Source organism: Euprymna scolopes, chromosome 10 (genome assembly GCF_053919585.1).
Source record: "Euprymna scolopes isolate OS-2025 chromosome 10, ASM5391958v1, whole genome shotgun sequence".
Taxonomy (NCBI): Eukaryota; Metazoa; Mollusca; class Cephalopoda; order Sepiida; family Sepiolidae; genus Euprymna; species Euprymna scolopes.
The window spans coordinates 52,573,494-52,599,475 of record NC_136491.1 but is presented as its reverse complement, the minus strand read 5'-3'; the positions used below and the strand labels follow the sequence as shown (position 1 = coordinate 52,599,475).

Genomic DNA, 25,982 nt, shown 5'->3' with positions numbered 1-25,982 from the left:
ATGTTCTAAAAATCACAAAGTACTGCTACGCGAGGAGAGCATTGGATTATTTCCAGTCTCTAGAGAGGTCCTTATCGAAGAAATTCGATAGTTTCGTTGTCGGTACACTTTCCCTTTCAAGATTGACTCTAAGAAGGTGCATTCGGCTCATTTACACTGACTTTATGCTTATTCCAGATGCCGTTGAAAAACTTATCCTACATATTTTATCACTTGCTTTTAAAAGTCAAGGTGTTTTTTTGTTGTTGTTGTTATTTCGGATTATTTTTGATCGATGACTTTTTACGCTTATTCACTTCCAACAACTTATATCACGGATTGGGCGTAAAGGGCAACTATTTGGGATCATGTCTATAGAGGACTATGGAAAAATATTAGAAATATGCCTGTTTGCAGTACATTAAAACTTCAGTATGTTAGTAAAGAAACTGAGGAAGTGGAGGGAATTCCAAAGTCTAGCAGTCTGATTGAAGAAGCTATTTAAATAGAAGGTTTTCTGACAATAAAATGCATCTATAATGAAGTGGTGGGATTCTGCTGTTTAAAAAGTTGTCGGAAGTATATACATCAACGGGCACAAGTGCAAGGAGTTAATCATGGCACATTCGATTAAAGGACTTGTAAAACAGGCACAGAGATGCAACATTACTACGATGAGACATGGGCTCGAGCGTGGTTGATAGATCGGGGTAGTGGTGGTAGATGCACTAGCCTATATATGTCAATAAGAAATAAATAAATAAATATAATTTTTCTTATTTATATTTATGTCTCGGAAGTAGAGTGAAAAACACATCTTATTTTTCTTTTATTAATATTATTGGAATCTTTTCTTTTTTCCCCTTGTACACATGTTTGTGAATTATTCCATGGAGTTCTACCTTTGGATTATTATGGACCATCTTCTTCCATTTACGGGATCTCCTTGGATTTTATTTGTACAAATGGAAATTCTCTTTACTTTTTTGAAATTTTACATTTGGATTTTACCGTCACTGGATTTTCTATCTTCCACCAGACTATCCATTCGTGTGTAATCACCTTTTTCTTTACCATATTCTCTCTGCTTCACTTTTTTTTGTTTTCAAGTAAGATCTTTGTCTTACTTGTTGTTTCATAAAATACTTCTGCATGCAAAATCCGATCCTGCATTTTGCTAATTCCTACCCTCTGATGAGAAGGAAAGTATTTCTTCGAAACTCCGCGGATTAAGAACTATCCATTTATCTAGTGTTTCCTTTTCAGATTAAATATGTTTTTAACTCATTTCAAAGTGTTTTTTAACATATTTTAATAACTGTTTGCTCATATTATAAGCTCTATTTCCTATTTCGTTTTATCGAGCTTTTTTTATCTGGATGAGATAATTTTCTAAACATTGATTCTTTAATATTTATAATATACTTTATTTGTACCATCTTGGATCATTTTGGTAAATTCAATCGTAATTTTAATTATATATATATATATATATATATATATATAAACTTGGAATATATATATATATATATATATATATATATATATATATATATATATATATATGAGAATAATTGAAATAGTATTCTGACAAAATAAAGATAAAAAAAGAATAAACCGAGTCATTTGTTTATCAATGTTTCGTCTTTATAAATACGTTTTTGTGTGTAGCTGTCTATGTGCATGCAAGTTTTTGTATATGTCAGGTTAGTTGATTTTAAATTGAAAAATGATTTAACAAAGATACTTACATCCATAATATTCTTTCTGGAGGAAGGTCGGTTTTTCATCGTCCATGTCTGAAACAATTACTTTCACTTTGGTCACGCTGGCGTCCACATTGCGCCTGTTTCGCGGCCTCATAACGATGTAGTCAGTCACATTGTTCACAGCTTCGATGTTCAATGTGTACGAATCTACCCTCTCGCGATCGATCGCCTTCTTCAATTTTAACGCACCCGTTCGCTGATTGAGTTCGAATTCGCCACCCTCGTTGCCGGCTGTGAATGTGAGTGAGGATTATGAATTACAAAATATTACCAAACTATGAATAAATTATACACCCCACGCGCAATGTTAATGGCTTATTATACAATTATTATATATATATTATCATCGATAAAATATTGTTTTATTATTCTTACAGTTTGTATTAGCGAATGTATTAGACAGGATTCTACGGATAATTATATTACCATTGACAGTCTAAATTTAGGAGTAGCTACATTTCCCGACATTGAAACCGTTTCTTTGTCTATAAATGTATATATATTTTTATGTATATATATATATTTGTCTTTATGGTACTAAAGACTTAACCTTTTATTTGTGTGTTCATGCGCCGTTATTCCTATATAATTTATAGATAATATTTATATGCTTTTTTTAATGAATCGTTATTCCTATATAATTTATATGCTAACTAGCAGGCCACCGAGCGTTGCTTAAATATGATATTTAATTGATGTAAATTTCAGATTTCTTATAAAAATAATTTTCTGTTTGTTGTTGTATTGTACCAAATGTATAGTAACAATTTCAAATGTATATGATTAGAGTGCAACCAGCTAGAATGAAAACACAAATATTTAGCACTTTGTCCATATTTGTTGACATCTAACAGATGGATAAAGGAAACTTCCAAAAAATAACTAACGTAAACCTATACATGTATATTTTTGCAAACGTAGCAGTAACACGTATGTAGTTACATTTTGAACCCTTACACGTCATTTTCATAGCTTAAAAATCAAATAAAATTTGTCTCATTGGTCCAAATTCCCTATATATCAAGTTGTACGTATGTAGACCAAACATTGACAGAGTGTTTTAGAATAGACTTTCCGCACATAGACATACAGACAAGATTTATACAAACACACACACACACACACACACACATATATATATATATATATATTGCTTATTTACATTTATAATTATGTATGTATGTATGTATTTATATGAAAACTAGCCCCCCCCTATATACTTACACACTTGTTTTACGGTTATCTTAATGAGAAATGCTTCTCAAGACCCTGGAAAATCTTTTCGGTCGTCCTGGTATTTAAATATTCGGGCGATCGATCATCTCACTCTCAATCCAGCCCAATCAGTCTCCTGTGGTCATTATTAAACTACTCGAATCTGTGTTTAACGGAAACGTGATCAATCACCTCAACAGAAACAATCTCCTCAGTGACATGCAATTTCGTTTCCGTCTGGATCTATGATGTGCTAACAGTAACTTCTCGCTGCATTATTGAATTTCTCGACGCAGGTTCGTTTCTAAGAAAATTGCCATTGACATGTCAAAGGCTTTCGACAGAATCTTGGCACAAGATCTCAATTATAAAATCATTCCTCTCTGATAGGTTTATACGAGTAGTGATTGAATCGCAGAAATCAGAAGCTCACAGAATTAATGCCGGCGGCCCATCAGGGCTCCATCCTGGACCCGACTCTCTCCTAGATCTCCATCAATGATCTCCCAAATCACATTTTTAGATAATTCGTAGACATTTATACAGACAACACTACCATCTATGGCAACACTTCTAAAATAAGAAAACAGCCAAGTTCTGTCTTTTTCTCTCACCTTTCATCTTGAACACATGGTACAATGGGGAAAGAGGTGACTGGTTAGTTTTAATGCATCTAAAACCAAACTTCAATCTTTCCATCAGTAACACTCTGCCCCACATCTGGCTTTTATTGAAATCAATCATTCTCGTTTTGAAGACGGCCAATGTTTAAACAAAGTTCTTGGTCTGACATTCACTCCTGGTTTGACATATGTATAAACATCAAATCTGTAGCCAAGGTCGCTGGAAAAATGGTTGGAGCATTTCACTACTGAAGCAATTCTCTAGCTGTATAAGAGCCAAGTATGTCCTAAGATTGAATACAGTTTCTACATCTAGGCATGAGCTGTTGGAAGCACCCTATCCTACCGTGACAGAATTTAAAACAGATTTGTAATCTAGTACGCGATGTCTTTTTCTTTTCTCCCACAGAATAGACGTTGCAATCCTGTCCCTGGTCTATCGTTATTTTCATGGCAGGTGTTCGGTTGAATTCTATTGTATGGTCCCCCCTCGCCAATCCTTCATAAAAACCACTACTCTATCCCAAAACTCTATTAATAAAACCCCCCACTCTCTATCGTTGCCTAAACCTAAACTTTGATTCTATGAACAAAGCTTCTCCCTGCCTACCTGTGAAACACTGTTCCGGTAGTCTGCTTTCAAGCTGACTATATCATTATCTTTAACGTAAACGAGTTCTTGTTCAGCTATTCTCGTGAATGATCTAATTATACAATATTACTTCTATAATCGATTATTACGCAACTTTTATAATTGAAATACGTAGCAGAGTGTGCTTATATGTTTTATGGGGGAGTAGTATTTTCCTCTGGAGATCATTGTTGTTTTAGAGCTCCGAAACAATTAGCCGCTTTACTTTTATAAGTTTAATCTTTACCATATTACTTTTCATGCTCTCATAACACACACACACCCACACACCTATATATATATATATATATATATATATATATATATATATATATATATATATATATATATGTACATATATATATATTTGTGAGCAAATATATGCATATATACGTATATAATACACGCATGTATATATACAACATATATATACATACATATTGTAAACAATATTTATAACACGTATATATATATATATATATATATATATATATATATATATATACATAATTACTGTTTTTGTCTCTCAAAGATAGCTAACAATTATCTCCTTAAAGAAACAAGATTCCAACAATTAACTAGATTCTTTTACCACTACGTACAACTGAAATCTACTGCGTGAACCTTTAATGTAGTTTTAAACTTCTCGTAAAAAGTAACTCACTCTTAACATTTCTTTGCCTATAATATATATATATAATGAGATAAGTGATTTCAATCATGCTTTTTATTTTAGATTTAAAATATTAACAACTCCATTTTATTTCAGTATTTAATTTGTGTATTTCTGTTTTATTAAATGCTAGCTTTTTTTTTCCTCGTACATATGTTTATTTATCTACCGAGTTGATAGCAAAAATTACGAATTATACTCATTTTTAGTTCGTGTGAGGGGAATCTATCACCATACTTTCCCATAAACACGTCTGTTGGACTTTTATTAAGTACAATACTTAATAGTTTTTTTTTTGTTTTTTTTTTAATGGAGAGTAGAAAACGCATTGTGGATGCGTTATCGGCAGCTCCTGTTACTCTCGCTTCTTCTTATTTGTCCCTCAGTCCTCATTTTTTAAATGAGTGATTTTTCGGACAAAGGGAGAAGAAAAAGCTGTTTTCTAGGTTGGCAGTATTTTTGCGAACAGTTGGCTGAGATGGCGGAAATTTTCTGTTTCTATGTCTATCCTTGTAGCCATGTCACTAGTAAGGGTGCTGGAGGTAAACGTTTTGTCTGGGCTGACGTTATCCGCCTGATAGTCAGGGACCCGAACCTTGGATTAACCACTAAGGAGGCTGTCCTTTCAGCAGGTGCAAAGTACTGGGGCTGCTGTATTGCCATTTGGTGAATGGATTCTGGACCATGCAGTAGCTTCTGATGGGGCCTCTCGATGCCATACTAGTGGGTAATTGTTACGGCTTTACCTTATCATTAGCTACAAAAAAAAAATTCTTCGTTTCTTTTTCTCTCTTAATTTCCCCTCTCTGTCCTGCTCTAAGTAAATCTGTCGACCTAGTCCACAAATTCCAAAGTTTCAAGAAAAAATACACGATTAAACCCGGTTCTCCAACTTCCAACGTAGACCCCTACTACCATGTCTTCTTCTCCAACATCAGGGGTCTACGTTCTAACCTTCCAGAGGTTGAAACCCAATTACAGGAGACTAAACCAGACCTTTTCTTTTTAAGTGAAACTGGCATTGGACAGGCTATTTCCCTAGATGAGTTTGCAATTTCAGGATACTCTAACTTAACTTCTAAATCTGACCCCCAAGATCGCCATGGGCATGGAATATGTGCCTATATTAAAGATAGCTTTCCATGTGGGAGGGACATCTCCAGGGAAGATCCTAACTTACCCTATATGTGCTTCCGGGTTGCTTTAGCTCACACTACTGCATTTATATTTACTCTCTATCGCCCCCACAACAGCGGAGTTACTATCTTTCAAAGCATATCTGAGAAAATTGACCAAGTCCTTTCTACTTATCCTTCAGCTAACATTCACGTATGTGGAGACTTCAATGTTCACAACGTCGAATGGTTGACCCACTCAAACAAGACCGATGATGAGGGGAGGTTCTGTCATGATTTCTCCATTGTCTATGACCTCACTCAGATTGTTCAGGAACCTACCCGTGTGCCCGATAATGACGGCCAGTATGCGAGCCTACTAGACCTTTTTCTCACAACTTGCCCTGAACTATGTTCAGTTTCTGTTCTGTCGCCTCTTGGATCTTCGGACCACTCTGTTGTATCAATTAAGATAAAAATGAAATGTAATAAGTCCCCAGACGTACCTCTTCATCGTACAGTATATCGATACACTAAGGCTGACTGGGATAGCTTCCGTACATTTATATCTGATCTACCTCTGCATTCCATGTTTAAAAAGGGTGTGTCCTCTATGGTATTAGACCTAACTGAATGGTTAATTGTAGGTATTGACCATTTCATTCCCTCTAAAAAGTTTCAGCAAAAACCTAACAGCCAGCCATGGTTCTCTCCAGAATGTGCTGTTGCCATTGCGCACAGAAATCACTTTTTCCACTGCTTCAAACGTAATAGATGTATGGAAACTAAAGCCCTTTTCAGGACTGCCAGCAACCATTGTAAGAAAGTAATAAGGAACACAAGAGTGTTGTATGCTCAATCTGTTAAGTCCAAAGTAGCTGAGCAGCGGCTTGGTTCCCACCAGTTTTGGCAAATAGCAAATAGAATCCTGAACAGAAGCGTGTGCTCCATCCCAACTATTATCAATGGATCTGAGGTAATCTCGTCAGCATCAGACAAAGCCAAACTCTTTGTCAAGAACTTTGCAGCTAATTCTACCCTTTGGGACCAAGATCGCCAACCCCCAATATTTCCTCCTGTATCAGAAAACACGCTATGTGATATACGTATATCTGTACGTGATGTTGCGAAGCTAATCAAAAACCTTGATTCGAGTAAAGCAACTGGCCCTGATGGTATTCCAATTATAGTACTCAAAAAACTTCAACCTGAATTAGCGCCCATACTTACAAAACTGTTTAAACGTTGTCTTAAGGAGAATAGTTTCCCATCTCCCTGGAAAATCTCATCAGTATGCCCTGTATTTAAGAATTCAGGTGATCGCTCATCCCCCTCTCAGTACAGGCCAATAAGTCTCCTGTGCGTCATGAGTAAGTTGCTAGAATCTGTGTTAAATACAGAAGTAATCAAACATCTCAACAAAAATAACCTTCTTAATGACACTCAATATGGTTTCCGTTCTGCTAGATCTACAGCAGATGTCCTTACAGTTATATCGCATAGGATTAGCAAATCTCTCTACGGTGGCAATCTTTCTAGGGCAATTGCTCTTGACATATCTAAAGCCTTTGATAGGGTATGGCATAAAGGTTTACTTCATAAGATCGCTAGCTATGGTATAGCTGGAAAAGTCTTCTCAATTATTAAATCATTTCTTTCTGATAGGTTCATAAGAGAAGTAGTTGAGGGGCAAAAATCAGAAGCTCACAGTATTAATGCCGGTGTCCCTCAGGGATCCATCCTGGGCCCAACTCTTTTCCTGATCTACATTAATGATCTTCCAAATCATATCCTTACATCATTTGTAGACATTTATGCTGAGGACACTACCATTTATGGTACCACATCTAAGACAGTAAACGACCAAGTTCTCTCCAATTCTCTCTTCTCTGACCTTGAGCACGTAGTACAATGGGGAAGGGAGTGGCTGGTTACTTTTAATGCATCTAAAACCAAGCTTCTCTCTTTACATCATCAACATTCTAATTCACATTTGTCATCAATTGAAATGAATGGCTCTCGTCTTCAGGAGGCCTCAAGTTTTGACAAGCTTCTGGGTTTGACCATTACTCCTGATCTTAAATGGAACACGTATATCAAATCTGTTGCCAAGGCCGCTGGAAAAATGGTGGGATCTTTCTATCGATCCAGTAGATATCTCACTGCTGATGCTATTCTCTACCTATATAAGAGCCAGATACGTCCAAGGATGGAATACTGTTGCCACATCTGGGCAGGAGCTGCTAGAAAGGACTTGTCCTGCCTTGATAGAGTTCAAAATAGACTTCGTAGCCTCGTAGGAGATGTCCTTTTCTCCTCCTTGCAACCTCTATCTCACAGAAGAGATGTTGCGAGTTTATCTCTGATGTATCGTTATTTTCATGGAAAGTGTTCAACTGAGCTTCAATCTATGGTCCCCCCTCGCCAAACTTTCACAAGAAACACTCGTCTAGCTGTAAACACTATCAATAATTTCCCCCACTCTTTATCTGTGCCTAAACCTAAACGTAGATTCCATGAACAAAGCTTCTTTCTTAGAACTGCACGCCTGTGGAATTGTCTTCCGTTTTCCTGCTTTCCGGCTGACTACAATATGGTTGTGTTCAAGTCTAAAGTAAATAAGTTCTTGATGAGCCGTTCCATATAAGTTATTAAATTTACCAAATTTTCATTACTAATGATTACTATATTGACCAATTTCTACTGTACACTCTTTAACCCTTGTCCTTGAGTGGCCTCTGGGCCTTGATAATGTGGCGATGCCTTTGTAAAAAAAAAAATATATTTTTCCATTAGTTTATTTACAATTCCTTGCAACTATGCAGACAGATTATCGTGCAAACACATATAATTCAACATAATAAAAATCAAGTACTTACATAAAATCTGGTAATAGACAGTCGGGTTTAAATCTATATCATAGGCGGTGACATCACCGATATGGTATCCGATTTTTGAGTTTTCAGGCACTTCAAAAACGTATGGGATGATTGTACCATTCTGAAAATTATATATTCGTAAAATTGTGAAACATTAAAAAAAAATCTGTTGACTATAGAAGCTCTTACGTGCGGTTGCAGTCGGTAGATTTCCTTTTTCAAGTAAACAAATATTGCATCATGGAAATATAGACTTCCAATAAAATAAAAATAATGCTAAGTGTAATTTTCTAAAACTCTTTTAATTCATAGAATAACATAATATATATTGTATTCGGTTTTGAAGCTATTTGTTTGAAAATGGATCACGTTTAACACAAACACGTATTTCAGATACGTTTCTCAATATTTTTATGCAAGCAAATGATCTCAATTTTAATGAGTATAAAAACTTGTAATGTACTTTCTATCGAAGCATATAAATATATCTACTGTGTCATTAGTTTTTAAACATGGCTTCATTGTAATCGTCGGTACCATATAGCAATCAAAGCAGATCACCATATTTTTCAGTGTTATTTTTTTTAATTTGTACCTTAAGTAATATTAATCACTTTGTTTTTTTTTTTATTGACAAGGCAAACCTAGTTGCACATACGGTACCATGTTCTCAACAGCCGCAAACAGAGACGATTGACCAATGTTGAAAGTACGAGAGTATTGTCAACCATTGCATTACCAGCGGCTGCTGCTACTGGAAATGTTATTAAAAGAGGAATGTTTAATGTATTTCTAAAACGCGTGTACTTTTAGTCATTGGTGACAGTACATATTAAAACAATCCCCGGTTGATGTAAAGTAAACTCGTGAAATGGTTTTACCGATGGACTATTGACTTCTAAGCATGATTAAAATTAATCAATGGTGTTGTCGCAAAGCAATACGATCCCGAACACTTACCCTATAATGCTGATTCGAAATCCCATCACCTGATTTACATTCCTGGAAATCACGTTGTCGGCACTCAACAGATAAGTAAACCAATGAGGCAGTTAAATTTTGCCATTTTTAATCATAATATCGTAGATCACAAGTTCAGTTATTTTAAATAAAAATAAGTATAGCATGCTATCTATACTGACCGTTTTCTCATTACATTCACCTGGGGAATACTCTTGTTTCATATTACAATAAACTTCTTCGCTTTCCGAGATATTTTCAAACTTTCCTGCGACTCATTTTGTCTTTTTTTTTTTTTTCGAAAAATCATATTATTTCCTAAGATCCCTGGTATTAAATATTTTCCATACAGTGTGCAATATCTTGTTTTCATCAGATGCCAAACGGTGTTTATATCACAGTTACGATAGGATATTTTAATGAGCCATATATCTTAGATTGAGCTAATTTAAATTAAAGTTTTTTACATTACCTATGCAAACAATCTCGCTAGCAAGATTAAACACTATTATTCAAACAATCTGTTTCATCGGTCCTTGTATATAGAAGTAGTACCATATTTTACCAAGAGATTCGAGAAGAAAAGTGATATATTGCGTACAACAGAATCCTATGTGCTGTTTAACTATATCCTTGAGGCGGTACCCTACGAGATAGGAACACGGATAAATTCTTTAGTCTAAGCGCTAGGTGTCTCAGAAATTTCGTGAAAATAGTGAATAATTCCATCCCATCTTTCCAAGCTTATAACTCCTCGAACAATGATATTCAAGCCCTTTTTTCAATTAAAGGAGCAAGGACCAAGGTTTTATTTAAAAAAACAAAATAAATAAAACAACGTGTTTTTTTTTTAAAGGTTTTAAACTTCGAACTTTACAGGTAAATTTCTAAAAAAACTATTCTTTTTTTGTTTTACATTTAGATATATTATTTATTGACCTTTTCCCTTCAATTTGTTATATTATAAGACTTTAGTACATGAATTAATTATTTACTTTTTAATAGACATTTAAAAATGGGAGGCGTGAATTATTCGACCCCTCCTTTCTTTCCAAGCTTATAACTCCTCGAAGAATTTAATTTAAGCCCTATTTTTTTCAATTAAAGGAGCAAGGACCAATGTTCCATTAAAACTAAAAAAAAGAAAAAAACAAATAAGGCGTTTTTTTAAAAAAAAGGTTTTAAACTTCAAACTTTACAGGTAAAAAAACAAAAAAACACTACTTGTTTTTTTGTTTTAAATTTGAATATATTATTTATTGCCCTTTTCTCTTCAATTTGTGAGTAAATTAATTATTTACTTTTCGGTGAGTAAATTAATTATTTACTTTTTAATAGAAACTTGAAAAGGGGGTGTGAATTAAAAAAAACCGTTTGTCTAAAATATGATATTCGGTTTATTGGAAAGAACATAAAATTTCACATTCCCCTGAAAATATTAATTATAAAAGAGTTTTCTACGTATACGTGTTTCGTCTTACTACGACACATCAGCTGTATTATAATCGAGTCGAAATTACGTTCTATTTTTACTGCTTTTAAAAATATATCGACATTTTTATTGTTGATATTTTTTTATATCGGGGTTTAGTAGCATCTTAAGTAGGAGGCGATACTGAATATTTAATTATCATTTAATAACTCAATAACAAAATATCGAAAAATGTTATATATATATATATATATATATATATATGTATATATATATATATATATATATATATATATATATATACTGTAAATGTGCAAACAAAACAATTTTAAATAACTTCATTGAATCTTGTGCAACGAAGGACAGACGAAATTTAAAGCGTGAACTTTAAAAACTTACCCTTGTTGGGAATTGTGGTTTGTTGTCGTTCACATCAAGTACTTGAATTCTAAGCCGTCGACTGACATCAATTGGGTTTTTACTGTGATCTGTGACTAACAGCATCAACTATTAATCATGAAAAATAAGTATCCATATAATATCTATTTATATAATATATATAGTGATACAAGTTCACACCAAAAGTCCAGATTGAATATTAAAACTTTGAATTCAACTTAATATTCACAAATGCCATATGTTTTAATTTGATTAATTTGCAAGACGGTTTTCCGAACAAATCACTCGGTGTTATAGATGTTTAGTTTTCTGTTGAAAAACATATCAGAAATTTATATATGAGTTTTCTGGTAAAGACATTTTAAGCACCAAAAGAATGATTCTTTTAATTTGCAATTTTAAGACATAATAACGGTGTTTGCTTGCTTATGAAGATAATACGATAAACCGCCGATAATAAATGTCAATCTGTGTGTATGTACATATCTCTTTTAATCATCTCTCTTTTACTTTATATATATATATATATATATATATATATATATATATATATATATATACATATGTGTGTGTGTGTTTATGTATTTATATATATGTGTGTGTATATATTAACTACTAATCCAACACATATATATATATATATATATATATATATATATATTAACTATCTATCCAATATATAAAATATTACGGAACACTTTATATACACAAACACACACACATATAACTACTTCATTTACTCACATAAAATTAATATACGAAAGTATAAATTTATGCGTAAATTTTACTTCAACAGTGCTCAATACGTAGGTAGAGCTAGTTAGTAAGTTATAACATATATACGTATATATATATATATATTTTTTAAAGTTATAACATATATATATATATATTTAAGTTATAACATATATATATTTTTTATAGTAAGTTATAACATATATATATATATTATAACTTACTATATATATATATATATATATATATATATATATATATATATATATATATGGGTTTTAATTTTAATATCTTTATCATTGTTCCTGTTCAAGTTTTGCCCACTTTTTTTTATTTATACATAGAATTAGTACAAAATATTTATATAGTAGATTAACCTATTTGCAACTAAAAATATATAGACTTATATACAACTAAAAATATCAATTTCCTCATAATAAATTGCATCAACATTTTTTTAATTAAATACTTATTTTTAATTCTCACCACTTTCTATCAACAAATTTAAACAAGATTACTTTTAACCAAATTTAGAGTAAAGCTTTAAAGGACATATTGTACGCTCTGCTTTGAAGATAGCCGGCCGACCGTTGATTAAGTATCGCGCCATTCTCCTTCTCGACTTGTCATCTGGTTTTTACTTTACTGATTCGTTATTTCCGAACATGTAAAACACTTTGACATTTTTTAGATAATTTAAGTAACGAAAGAGACATTAATTGTAATTGAGTAAACCAGCGTTTCCCTTTAAAACACATTCATGTTTGGTCGCTCGGAGTTCAGAGAAGCTTTCCCAAACCTTTTCAGATTTGTTTTTATTCTTTTTACTTTTTTTTTTCTATTTTTATGCTTTTTCATATATTTTAATCGGTTTCAGTTTTCATTAAATGACTTGTCTCTAATAATAGCGAAGGTTTCTTGTTGCGTGACAATGTTTTTAAAACAGAATCAGTTAATTTATTTTGCTTATCTGAATTATATAAAATATTATCTTCCTTTTTTTAAGTGAGTACAATACAAAAAACGTCGTTGATATTAAATGGCTATTGTCTAAGAGGATGAAAGTACCTGTTGGGCAATTTGTCGACTTCAGTTACTAGCTACTAGGTTACCGAAGTATCTACCATATTGAAATGTAACATAAGCTAATATGTTGCACATTTTCTCTATATATGATAGACATTTACGTTCAAATGGCGATATGCCTTGTTTGGGTGAACGGGAGTAATAAAAAAAGCATAATTTTTCTAATATTTTATAATACAATAATAATAAGAATGGAAACAATGTAATAATAATAAGTATTGTCCTAGATGTGTCAATATAGAGGTGTATGCATATATGTATGCATACCCTGTTGTGATATGCTTAAAACTTATAATGATCTTATAATAGTAACAATGAATGATAACAGTTGTATTGGACGTAAATAGGCAAATATGTAGATAAAATATTCGGAGGAGTATTTTTTTATTCTGGAAGTGGATTTATAAAGGTCGAGGTGACCTTTAGTATTGACACTTTTATTGATAGAAACACATGAAACTCTAGTTCCCTGCGAAGTAATTTTCTCCGGCAGCAATGCACTTGTTGCACTATGACAACAATTTCTGGAAGCCCCTGAGGATGCCTTCTTGTGAGACGTGTCAGTGACTCTCGTCACAGCTCTTTTCATCTCCTCAATTGCCTTATAACTACAGGCCCACAGGTTTTCCTTGATCTTAGGGAATAATTAAAAATCACAGGGAGCAAGATCCAGACAATAGGGAGGGCGAGAAACTGTTTTGATGCTTATGAAAACGTCTTTTCTTATCTTCTCTGAGACACCTTGGGACAAACTTCGCGCAAATCCTCCGCATCTTCAGTTACTCGCGAATAATTGTGTGTACAGTTCCTATACTGACTTCAAACTGTTCTTTTATTGTCGCTACAGACACAAGTCGGTCCTTATTTATGAAATTCTTTATCAGGCCAACCAACTCTGATGTTTTCACTTACTTACTTCTCCCACACCTCTAATCATCCCTCGCAGATCCTTGGATCTTTTATGCCACTAAAAACTGATACTAGATTTATGCAAGATGGCCAAAAACAGTCTGAAGCATTCCATAGTTTTCTCTGGTATTTTTCCAAGTTTAAATCATAATTTTAGTAAAACAGAGTTTAGTAGGGTGTCTTCCAATTCCTGATGTAGTTTCTATTTGAACCTAAAATCAAGAAGTTGTTAGTACTCTCAAGATATATAGCAATGAAATACTGAATTTTGAAGAGTCTACGACAATTTGAAATGTCTGTACAAAAAGTGACTGAAAACTTATTTAGAACACCTTGTATATGCAGACATTTTGTAAAATCAATATATATATATATATATATATATATATATATATATATATCTTTATTCGATTGGCAAAATTTTAGAATAATTATAAAGAAGTGAACCATCGCGTAAATTCAATCAACTAAAAAATGGAAAACGGGGTGAGGAAAAGAAAAAAATATAATGGGTCAAGTTATATGTACAATTCAATAAAATAAATAAGTCGATTAAAAACGATCGTTAAAATACACCCAAAGCGCTTTTCGTTCAGACTAACATTTTCAAGGGTCATAAGTCTGAAAATTATTTTATTTTTTTTTTTTTTAGAATATTTGGTAGTGGTATGGAATAAGAGCGGAGAGGAGGTTAAGAGAAAAAAAAAACCTGACTACCCAAATAATTCTAATTGAAGCCGGAGGTTTCTCTGCTTGCACAAAGTGGGGGGTAGCAATGATGGCAAGTGCTTTGAGGACAAACAGGTGGAACTTTGTGTGCCCTCGGTACAAAACAGAAAAACACTCCGGAGCTACCAAAATACGGTCCATATAGATTTCCATTATACCTTAAGTTACCCTGGATTGGACTTGAAGACCAACTTATTTGCGATAAGATATCCTCTCTGGTGGCTTCTAATTTTGGTGCTCTATCGCTCCGTATTGCCTTTTCCACAAAAACCGCCTTTCCCTCATTTCGTAAGGATGTCTTACCTATCTCTCAAACAAGTAATATTATTTATAAATTTCAATGTCGGTGTGGTGCCGTCTATATAGGCAAGACGACCCAGCGTCTTCAGGTCAGAATCGCCCAACATGTTCCCCGTTTCATCCGAGATCATCTACCTACTACCAGAAAATCTCAACTGATAGAATCGTTCATCGGCCAACACTTGGTCGATAAAAAGGAGTATGGTCTTGTTTTCTCTCCGGGGTGTTTTTCTGTTTTGTACCGAGGACGCACAAAGTTCCACCTGTCTGTCCTCGAAGTACTTGCCATCATTGCTAACCCCCCTACTTTGTGCAAGCAGAGAAACCTCCGGCTTCAATTAGAATTATTTGGGTAGTCAGTTTTTTTTTTTTTTCTCTCTCTCTCTTAACCTCCTCTGCGCTCTTATTCCATACCACTACCAAATATTCTAAAAAAAAAATAAATAAATAATTTTCAGACTTATGACCCTTGAAAATGTTAGTCTGGACGAACAGCGCTTTGGGTGTATTTTAACGATCGTTTTTAATCGACTTATCTATTTTATTGAATTGTACATATAACTTGCCCCATTATATATTTTTTTCTTTTCCTCACCCCGTTTTCCATTTTTTAGTTGATTGAATTTACGCGATGGTTCACTTCTTTATAGATATATTTACTGTTTGCGATGATGTTTAGTTACGTGACACTGAACACACAGACAAGTTAATTAATATTTAGATAATAATAATAATAATAATAATAATAATAATAATAATAATAATAATAATGATGATGATGATAATAATAATAATAAGATTAATAATAATAATAACATAATAATAATAATGATAATAATAATAATAATAATAATAATAAAATTAGGTTTAATTACGTATGTTTTATTATATCTACTATCTCGCCATGCATTTATTAAAAAGCATGATGAGATAGCTATAATTTAAAATACGGAAATAAACCTTATTTTAGAACAGGTTATTTTATTTGCATTCATTTTAATTGCAAGAAAATTACCGGGTAATTAATTAATAATAATAACATTAAGAATGTTCGGTAGTAATTATATTATATGAAAATATGCGAATATTAGTATAACGAAAGTTACATTGACTTTATATATATATATATATATATATATATATATATATATATATATATATATTACATACACAGGAATCACCATTTAACAAGGCCCGGAGGCAACTTGAGGATAAGGGTTAATGGGTATACATTAGTGAATGTTAGTTTACCGTAGTAAACATAAGTAGTGGGAATTTTGTAAATTGGATTACTTAGGGTGACAGTTCATCAAGAACTTGTTTACGTTGGACTTGAAGACAATCAGATTGTAGTCAGCTGGAAAGCAGGCAATCGAAAAAGAGTTCCACAGACGTGCAGTTCTTAGAAATATGCTTTGCTCATGGAATCTACATTCAGGTTAAGGCACATATAAAGAGTGTGTAAAATTATTGCTAACTTTTGGCTAGACGAGTGTTGTTCATGCAAGTCTGGCGAGGGGTGACCATAGATTGAAGTCATGAAAATAACAATAAAGCAAAAACAGGCTTACAACCTCTCTTCTGTGGGAAAGAGATTGCAGGTAAGAGAAAAGGGCATCCTCCACTAAGCTACGAAGTCTACTTTGAAATCTATCAAGGCAGGATAAGCTGCTTCTAGCAGCTTATCCTGCCCAGATGGGCCCTGTCGGTGGGGCATTAGAATACGCCGACTGCCTCCCTGCAGAGGGTAAAAGTCCCTCAATGGGGGTCCTGGATATGACCTTAAACTATATCCAGTGGTTAGGCCCCAGCTTGTGGACTTTGGGGAGTGTGGAGTCACCCTTTAATTACCATTGCTCCCAGGTTCACTCTGACCCGGAGTGGTAGTACCTGTTAGGGTCCCAACTATGGGTTAAATAGAAACTGACGTGAAAACAACAAATGTATTCTATTAAAAATATTTTCTTCAACATCTTTGGATTCAGCATTAAATAACCCGAAAAGGGTTGATATGCCGTAAAACAACCAACCAACCAACCAACCAACCAACCAACCAACCAACCTGCCCAGATGTGGCAACAATACTCCATCGTTTGCCGTACCTGGGGTTTATATAGGTAAAGATATAGGCAGGAGTGAGGTATCACAATTTTTATATATTTTTATATTTTTATTTTTATATTTTATATTTTTCCAGCGACCGTACATGGGTTTTATATAGGTAAAGATATAGGCAGGAGTGAGATATCACCATTTTTCCAACGACCTTGGCAATGGATTTGATATACATGTTTCATTTCAGGCCAGGAGTAAATATCAAGCCCAGAAGCTTGTCACAACATGAAGCCGCCCCAGGACGAGAGCCATATATAGTTTGAACAACAATATTGCATCTACTATGATTATTCCTACTGTTGTTACTCCTCCTCCTCCTCCTCCTCCTACTACTACTACTACTACTACTACTATTAATAATAATTCTAATATAATAACAAACTCAAAAAAATTAAATATGCATAACTTTTAGACAAAAAGATTACACGGCAAATTGCAATAGATGACACGACTGCGATTAAAATTATATAGACGACTGCATTTTGGACATGCAGATGAACCGGGCAGATAAAAAAAATTCTACCAGATTAATTTCGATTTATTTCTAAAGATCTCGACAATTTTAATAGAGGGTGACCCCCCCCCCCCAAAAAAAAAGCTAAATGGAGGCCATCTAGAACATATTCTGTAGAACGGAGAAAAGAAGGCCAAAGACCCTAGTGTTTTGATGTGATGTTTTGAATATAATAAACTAGTTATGACCAAAGTTTCATTTCATTCGGAAAAAACACAAAGAAACGGGGCCTAATTAGAGTTGGGGCGCGTTTTTTTAGTCAGCCTGTATATGTTAATAATAGATACCAAGGAATGAATTACTATTGGCCCGTCAAAATTTAACAGGTTTTTAACTATCAATTAGAAAGTAATTTATGACACATTCTTGGCACATCATCATTATGTCTTTACAAAGGAGGTGTTTAAAAGCAACTTACGACCGTAAATTATAAAAATAGATAAAACAGCATTAATTAAACAAAAATAAGTAAAATCTCATAAAAATTGGTTCAATTCATAATCGGAAATTACGGTTCATTAGAAATATTCAATTTGTTTTTTTAACTATAAGTTAATGTTAGAAAGTGAGTGTTAGATGTGTTCCTATAGTTGGAAGGAAAATTCCGTTTGGATATTAAAAAAGTAACACATCTACGAATATAACCCTGTCATTTATTTTCAATAATCTAGAAAATATTATATGACATAAGTGATGTTTGCTGGATTAAAGTTTTCAAATTTCTGTTTAAAAATATAACAATAATTTGTTAAAAATAGGTCAAAGTTAAAAATAACTAGAAATCACAGAAATAATGAAGGTAGAAATAATTCTGGCTAATGTCGGGTCGCTAGAATCCGTCAGAATAATCTCGGTAAAACGGAATACTTGTTTTTAAATAGTAACATTGACGATGATAAAAATACGCATGTCTTACTGTGTAAAAGTCGATCTCTTCTCGATCAAAAACTCTCTCGGCTCGTATAACACCGGTAACGGGGTTTATTCTGAAATCTCCCGTTGTCTGCGCCGAGCGTTGGTCGACTAAAAACGAATATGTGAGCAATCCGCTTGGGCCAGTATCAGGATCTTCGGCTCTTACTTGATACACGTACATACCAAGGTACTGACTCTGAAATTGAAATAAAAGAAAAAAAATCATGATGAACATCAGTTTCGGCCGATATAAGCCCAGACCTTCTTCCTGTGCATTTTAGCAAAGTTCAATTATCAGTGCATCGATAAAAAGAATACAATTAGGAATTACTTAAGATTTCCTTCTTCTCATGGCTGTCAGAACAAGATTAATTTACCTATTTGGATTAAATAAAGGCGTTCGTTCAACATTTCGTATAGATTACCGAGTTTGACTTAAAACTACCACAGTTCGACAAGATGCACCTGAAGAAAGTCTGAGGTCACGTCAGCCGAAACATAGTGAGAATAACATCTAAAATTAGAAAAGTAGTCCAAATAAGCAATATTAATTATCATAAAATATTTATTAATTGAAAGGTAAGTTAAGTCCTTTAGATATAATTAAACACCCGGGATTTTTCTAACTAACAAAATTCTGTACAATAAGACAAGATTTAAACGATGAGACACACTTACCTCTAAGACAGGCACAATAATATTATCACTAGCTGGAATGGTCCATATCGGCGGTTTGCTGGATCCTTTTAATACATTAACAGTCACAGTAGCTGTGTCCACGTATGGAGGATTATTAGCCTGTACATTGAATGTGTGATTGCCTAGTTTCCCCTTGAGACTGCTTTCCACAAAGATCGCCCCGTTCGAAGATACGGTGAACAAGTCTAGTGGAATAAAAGAAAGGGGTTACATTAACAGAAATAAAAACGTTCAGCTCACAATGCTTTTAATTGGAATGTTTGAATTTTTCGGAAATCGTCTACTTCCGCATGGCTTTATAAAAATAATGATCATAAACCCCGAGGAAAATATCTTATTTTCTTTAGACGGACGTGAAAAGAAGGCCAGTTGCATTTTTGTGCATAAAAACTGCGATGCTTCTCCTCAATTGCTACTGAATATTTTTCAGACCACCAAGTTGTTCAATTAAGTATTAAACGTCTCTGGAACATTTCTCTACCTTCGTCCATGTGCATCTACTAATAAATAAACATACTGTGCTCAATCTGATTTGAGACATAAAGAAGATGAGGTAGAAGTAAAAAAAAAAACCCGATTAAGTAAACAAACATAGTATTAGCCTGAGTCACAGCGGCTGCCGCTGTACCTTTCAAAGCTTTATACCGATCAACAATTCAGAATTAAGATTTTAAGCTCTTGGTGTCATCAGTGCTGCTTCTACTTTCAATACTGAGTATTGTCTAATATAATTTTTCTTTATAGTGTGCGTTTGTTTGAGCGAGTTTACGTTTGAGGTTAGAATAGCAATAGTGTCTAATTTTGTATATATGAATGCGAGAGAATGAGCAAAGAGACAAAATGTAACGTTTTCTTAGTTTGGTGTAGGCGTTTGTATGTGAGTGAGTAAGATAGAGACAGAGAAAGTTAAGAATTAGATTATTAAACAATAGCGAGCAGGTAAAAACCGTCAAAATAATCATCGTTTAACTTTTAATATTTTTTATATAAATTATATATTTTAATTTTATGTATATATATAACGGTTAATTGATGCTTTGAAGAAAGTACGGACGTTGGGCGAGCTAGCTTAGCTTTTGTTATCAATGAGACTTTTTTTTGCACGGTGGTCACCACTTATCAAGGCCCGGAAGCCACTCAGGGCTGAGAGTTATTGCAAGTACAGTACGTTAGTGTGGAGATTTATTGAGGTGTTTACTTGAGGTGACAGTTCATTAGGAATTTGTTTACGTTGGACTTGAAGACATCCAGGTTGTAGTCAGGTGGGAAGCAAGCAGACCGAACAGAGTTCCACAGGCGTGCAGTTCTAAGAAAGACGTTTTGTTCATGGAATCTACGTTTTGATTTAGGCACAGATAAAAAGTGGGGAAACTTTTTGACAGTGGATTCAGTTAGGCGTTTGTAGGTGAGTGAATAAGAGAGAGAGAGAGAGAGAGAAAGTTGAGAATTAGGTTATTAAACAATAAGGAGCAAGTAAAACCGTAAAAGTAATCATCGTTTAACTTTTAATCTTTTTTATATATTTTAAATATATATTCAATAATTGTAAAAAGGTTTGCTCCTAACACAGTTTCATTAGTTTATAAATATTCTCACTGTCTCTGTCTGTATGTCTCAATATCTCACACACACGCTCTCTCTTTCTCTCTCTCTATCTCTCTCAACACACACACACACACACAGGCGCACGCACACACACACACACACATATATATACATATGTGTGTGTGCGTGTGTGTGCGTGTGTGTGTGTGCGTGTGTAGTTAAACGGGAACGGAGAGAACAGTTTACATCTTGGCTTGTCAAAATATTTTCGTAACGTAAATACGATAGAAATTAAAAACTCGAATCTCTGCTCAATTGTATTTATTTATTCCTCTCATTTGATTTTTCTACTTAATTCTTGTAATTTTTTCTCTAACTTTGGGATTGAATAGTATTAATATATTTAGTGTTATTTCCTATGTTTTATAATGGAGGGAAATGGAACACAATAACATAATGCAGCTAATCTTAGGAATAAATATTGGCTTGTTTTCAAATATAGCTCAATTGCAATCGAAACAATTATTTAACATGCTTTTCTATGATAAAAGTATACAGGAAAAAACCCTTAGGAAACAAACGTTACGTTAACAAAATTAGCTTTCATAATATATATATATATATATATATATATATATTTATATATATATATGTGTGTGTGTGTGTGTGTTTTATTTTTTATAGTTTTATCTGTTTGGTTGCATATGTTTCGGATGTTAGACCATGTTTACGATCCAACAGCCTCGTCAGATCTAACAGGCTGTTGGATCGTAAACATGGTCCAACATCCGAAACATATGTAACCAAACAGATAAAACGGTAATAAAAAAAATAAAACACATATTTGCTCTGCAATAGTATTGAGCACCCTCTTCAGGTTTTTACTAATTACCAGTTTTACTATATATATATATATATATATATATATATATATATATATATGTGTGTGTGTGTGTGTGTATGTGTGTGTGTGTGTATAGACATTAAGCTGGTTTGCAGTTTAATTTGTTGCTGGCTATCTTGCTCTTGCTTGTTGCTGGATTTCAACATTTTGAACCGAGAGAGAGACTTAGCTGTCGTACAAAGCTAAGACTCTGTAACATCATCTTTGTATAGATACTCCCTCAGGCATTTGGGCTCATTAATTTTAAATGTCTGAGGGAGTGGCACTCGTCTTACAAGACGTTGCAATCATCATATATGTATATATATAAGTATATTCTTCTTTTTATTATTATGTACAATTTAAGTTATATTTGTAAAAGTACATTTTAACTATTCTAAATATGTTACCTGTGTTTATCTTAAACAAGGACCATTGCCACTGGGTCGTAAGAGGCTACATTGAATTAGGGGCCAGATTTATTGGGGGCATCCTTACTATCAAATTAAAACTGTCCAAGGAAGAAGTCATTAGAATAGAAAGCTTTCCGGTATCTATCTAGCTCTACAGTGAAACACTATCCTTTAATAGCTTTACAACTTGATAAATTATGACGCTTAGTAAAAAACATAGGATAATTACAGTGTCGTCAGTAAGGAGCGAACTCGCACGAATGTGCATTTGGCTGGTACATTACATGCCGTGTTGCACCCTTCGTTTGGTGTATGTGTTTCCTCTATTACTCACCATCCGAATCCCCGTTTCCTTCAGCATAGGTTACAAGCGCGTTTTGACCAATATCTTTATCCCGGGCTGATATGTCTATAATCCTTGATCCAATGGGTATCGTTTCCACCACTGTTTCGTAATAGGATTTCCTCTCAAAAACAGGCGGATTATCATTTTCATCTCTTAATTCAATATATACCTGTACACAATAAAACATTGAAAACATGAATAATAATAATAATAATAATAAAAATGAATAATAATAATAATAATAATAATAATAATAATAGTACTAGTAATAATAATAATAATAGTACTAGTAATAATAATAATAATAATAATAGTAGTAATAATAATAGTAGTAGTAATAATAATAATAGTAGTAATAATAATAATAATAATAATAATAGTAGTAGTAGTAATAATAATCATAATAATAATAATAACAACAATAACAACAATAACAACACTGGGTAGGTAAGAGAATCTATGGATCTTTCGATTGTAAAACATGATAAACGTCAATTTGAAAATTATTTAGCACTACAACAAGTTTTGCACGTAACTCCTTGTGTACAAAATTCATTCATCTTATATTATATAGCATGATATCTGCTTTATATTAAATACGTTTTTTTTTTTTAAATTGAGGCGAGTTTTATCGTTTTTATTGGATCAATTGGGGTCTGCTTTCATTGGATTACAGCATCGCTTTTTCTGATGAATCTCACATTTTAACTATAATCACGGCATTTTTTTCAACGGACTCTAATAAACTCGAAAATACGCAGTATATACATATATATATATATATATATATATATATATATATATATATATATATATATATATATATATATATATATACAGGTTGCCCAAAATCATTAGAGTGTTTTAATTAAATAGATATTTTTTTATGTTACTATTGAAGTATTCTCATGATCTAGCGGAACAAACATTATTTCGAACCTATTTCTACTGACATCTCCTGTTGCTATTCTCGATTTTCCATTATTTGTCTGATATTTATAGATAGGCATCTTCTAAAACTATGTATATAGATTATATAGATGTAAACGAAGACAGTAAGAAAAACACGTGGTGGATTGAACATCTTGAGACAAACATTAAATTGTTCAAGTATTACCGCAAACAGATTAAATAGTTTTTTACCTGTGTTTAACTGTGTATAAGAGCACTGTTGATTTCAATGATAGTGTTATACTCATTGTTTAAAGCTTAATTTAGTTTACATTAAAGAAAATCAATTATTTCAACTAACCGCTACTGTGGTGTTGAGTCGGACACTGCTATCCAATGGGCTGTCATATGCGGTGATCGGGAGGACAATCTGTTTTACACGTTCTCTGTCAAGAAATGATGCGTTTTTGACTGTGATTTCACCCTGAAAACAATGAAAGAAACATTGATGGTTTACAGTATAAAATAAATCTTAATATGCGAAAAAAGAAATAAATCAAATTCGTTTCATTGGAACCCGGAGAATTGTTGAATCATTGTTCCGCTAGAAGATATCTCACTTCCGATGAAATCTTCTATCTTTATAACAGTCAAGTGCGTCCTAGAATAAAGTAGAGTTACCACATATGAGCAGGAGTTGCTCGGAGCTCCGATCCTGCTATGACAACGGCTTCGAAACCTCGTGGATGATACCTTTTTTCGTTTCCTTGCCATCTCTTTCTCACGGAAGAGACGTTGCTAGCCTGGCTTTGATGTACCCTTATTTTCATGCCAGCTGTTCGTCTTAACTCGAATCTATGCTCTCCCTTGCCGAACTTTCACAAAACACTCATCCAGCTACAGCTTCCACGTCACGCGCGTAGTTTGTTCTTCACCCAGGGGCCTGTTAAAAAGTTTCGTTAAACTTTGATATTAGCGTAGCTATATTTTTTTTATATGGTCAGTGTATCCGTGAATTCCAAACCAAAGTATAATATGAAAAGCACGGTTTCCCTTATTTAACTAGATAAGGAAAATTCTAGAAAACGTTTTCAGATGGAACATATGACGGAATCAACTGATCGATTTTGTTGCTGAATTGAATTAAGGAATTAAAATTTCAAAAAGCTTATCTCGTTTATTATCATATAATCTTCAGTAATACATTAGCTATTTTATGGGGATTATAGTGATCATGGTCTTGATCCATGTAGTTTTTATCTTTATTATCATTCCTCTTTGCTCTAGTATACATTCTATCACCGTTATCCTGTTTAGTTCAAATAAATTCAACGGGCTTCCGTTGAATGTAAACATCTTGAAGTATTACAATTTCTTTACTTCATATCGAGTTTAAAAGCATCGAGCTAAGAGGATATGGTTTCATATAACTATATGATTTAGAGGTCCAGCTTATGAACACGCACGTCTACCCACCCTGAATAAAAAAACAAAACAAGTATATAGTCGATTTCGTTTTTCGGACTCACTTCCTCATCTCCGGTGTTTTTGCCGCAACGTCTCGGCCGTATCATCCTTTGGCCTTCTTCATGTGTATCTCGAACTCGGAAACGTTATTTATTTATGTCACTAGGACGATGATGTATCAATTTTTGGGATTGCCCCAAAAAGTGATTCATCATCGTCCTAGTGACACATGGCCAAGGCGATTAAGACGTTGGAACGGACATTGCAAGTCTCCAAGGTGCTGAGTTCAATCCTGAGCGAAAGCAGTGGCAGTGACAACACAATGGCAGCGACAGCGATAGACGCAGCAGCAACAGCATTAAGCGGTAGCAGCAGGAAAGGCCTGAATGGAACGAGAACATGGTAACCCATTAACAAAGGGTTGGTTCGAAATTCAGAAAAAAATAAAAAACAGTTCCCGAGTTCGAGATACACCTGAAGAAGGCCGAAGGATGATACGGCCGAACCGTAGTGAAAAAACACCGGAGATGAGGAAGTGAGTCCTAAAAACGAAATCCATGATGAAATCACCTCATTCCAGAACTATAGAAAATTAAGTATATAGTCATCCGTTTGCGGCAAGATGAGCGATTTGAAGCCACACCTCTTTACTAACAACCAGGTCCAATTACGGCTTCCTCTTGTAGAATTACCATGCACACAATTCTTTGATAAAATTGGCAAATATTTTCGCTATATTCCTGAAATATTCCTGAACAAT

General features: G+C 33.6%; 1 protein-coding gene across 2 annotated transcripts in view; it reads right to left on the bottom strand.

Annotated features, from left to right (window-relative positions):
* Window positions 1-25,982, bottom strand: part of LOC145285993 (cadherin-87A-like) — a 196,007-nt gene that overhangs the window by 50,223 nt on the left and 119,802 nt on the right. For both annotated transcript variants that reach the window (XM_080134583.1, XM_080134584.1), the window contains exons 27-33: window positions 24,117-24,239; window positions 22,853-23,033; window positions 19,657-19,862; window positions 18,980-19,174; window positions 11,676-11,783; window positions 8,885-9,005; window positions 1,731-1,979 (exon numbers count right to left, since the gene is read on the bottom strand). In XM_080134583.1, coding sequence (XP_079990709.1) covers window positions 1,731-1,979; window positions 8,885-9,005; window positions 11,676-11,783; window positions 18,980-19,174; window positions 19,657-19,862; window positions 22,853-23,033; window positions 24,117-24,239 — 1,183 coding nt within the window. The remainder of the gene's footprint in view (window positions 1-1,730; window positions 1,980-8,884; window positions 9,006-11,675; window positions 11,784-18,979; window positions 19,175-19,656; window positions 19,863-22,852; window positions 23,034-24,116; window positions 24,240-25,982) is intronic.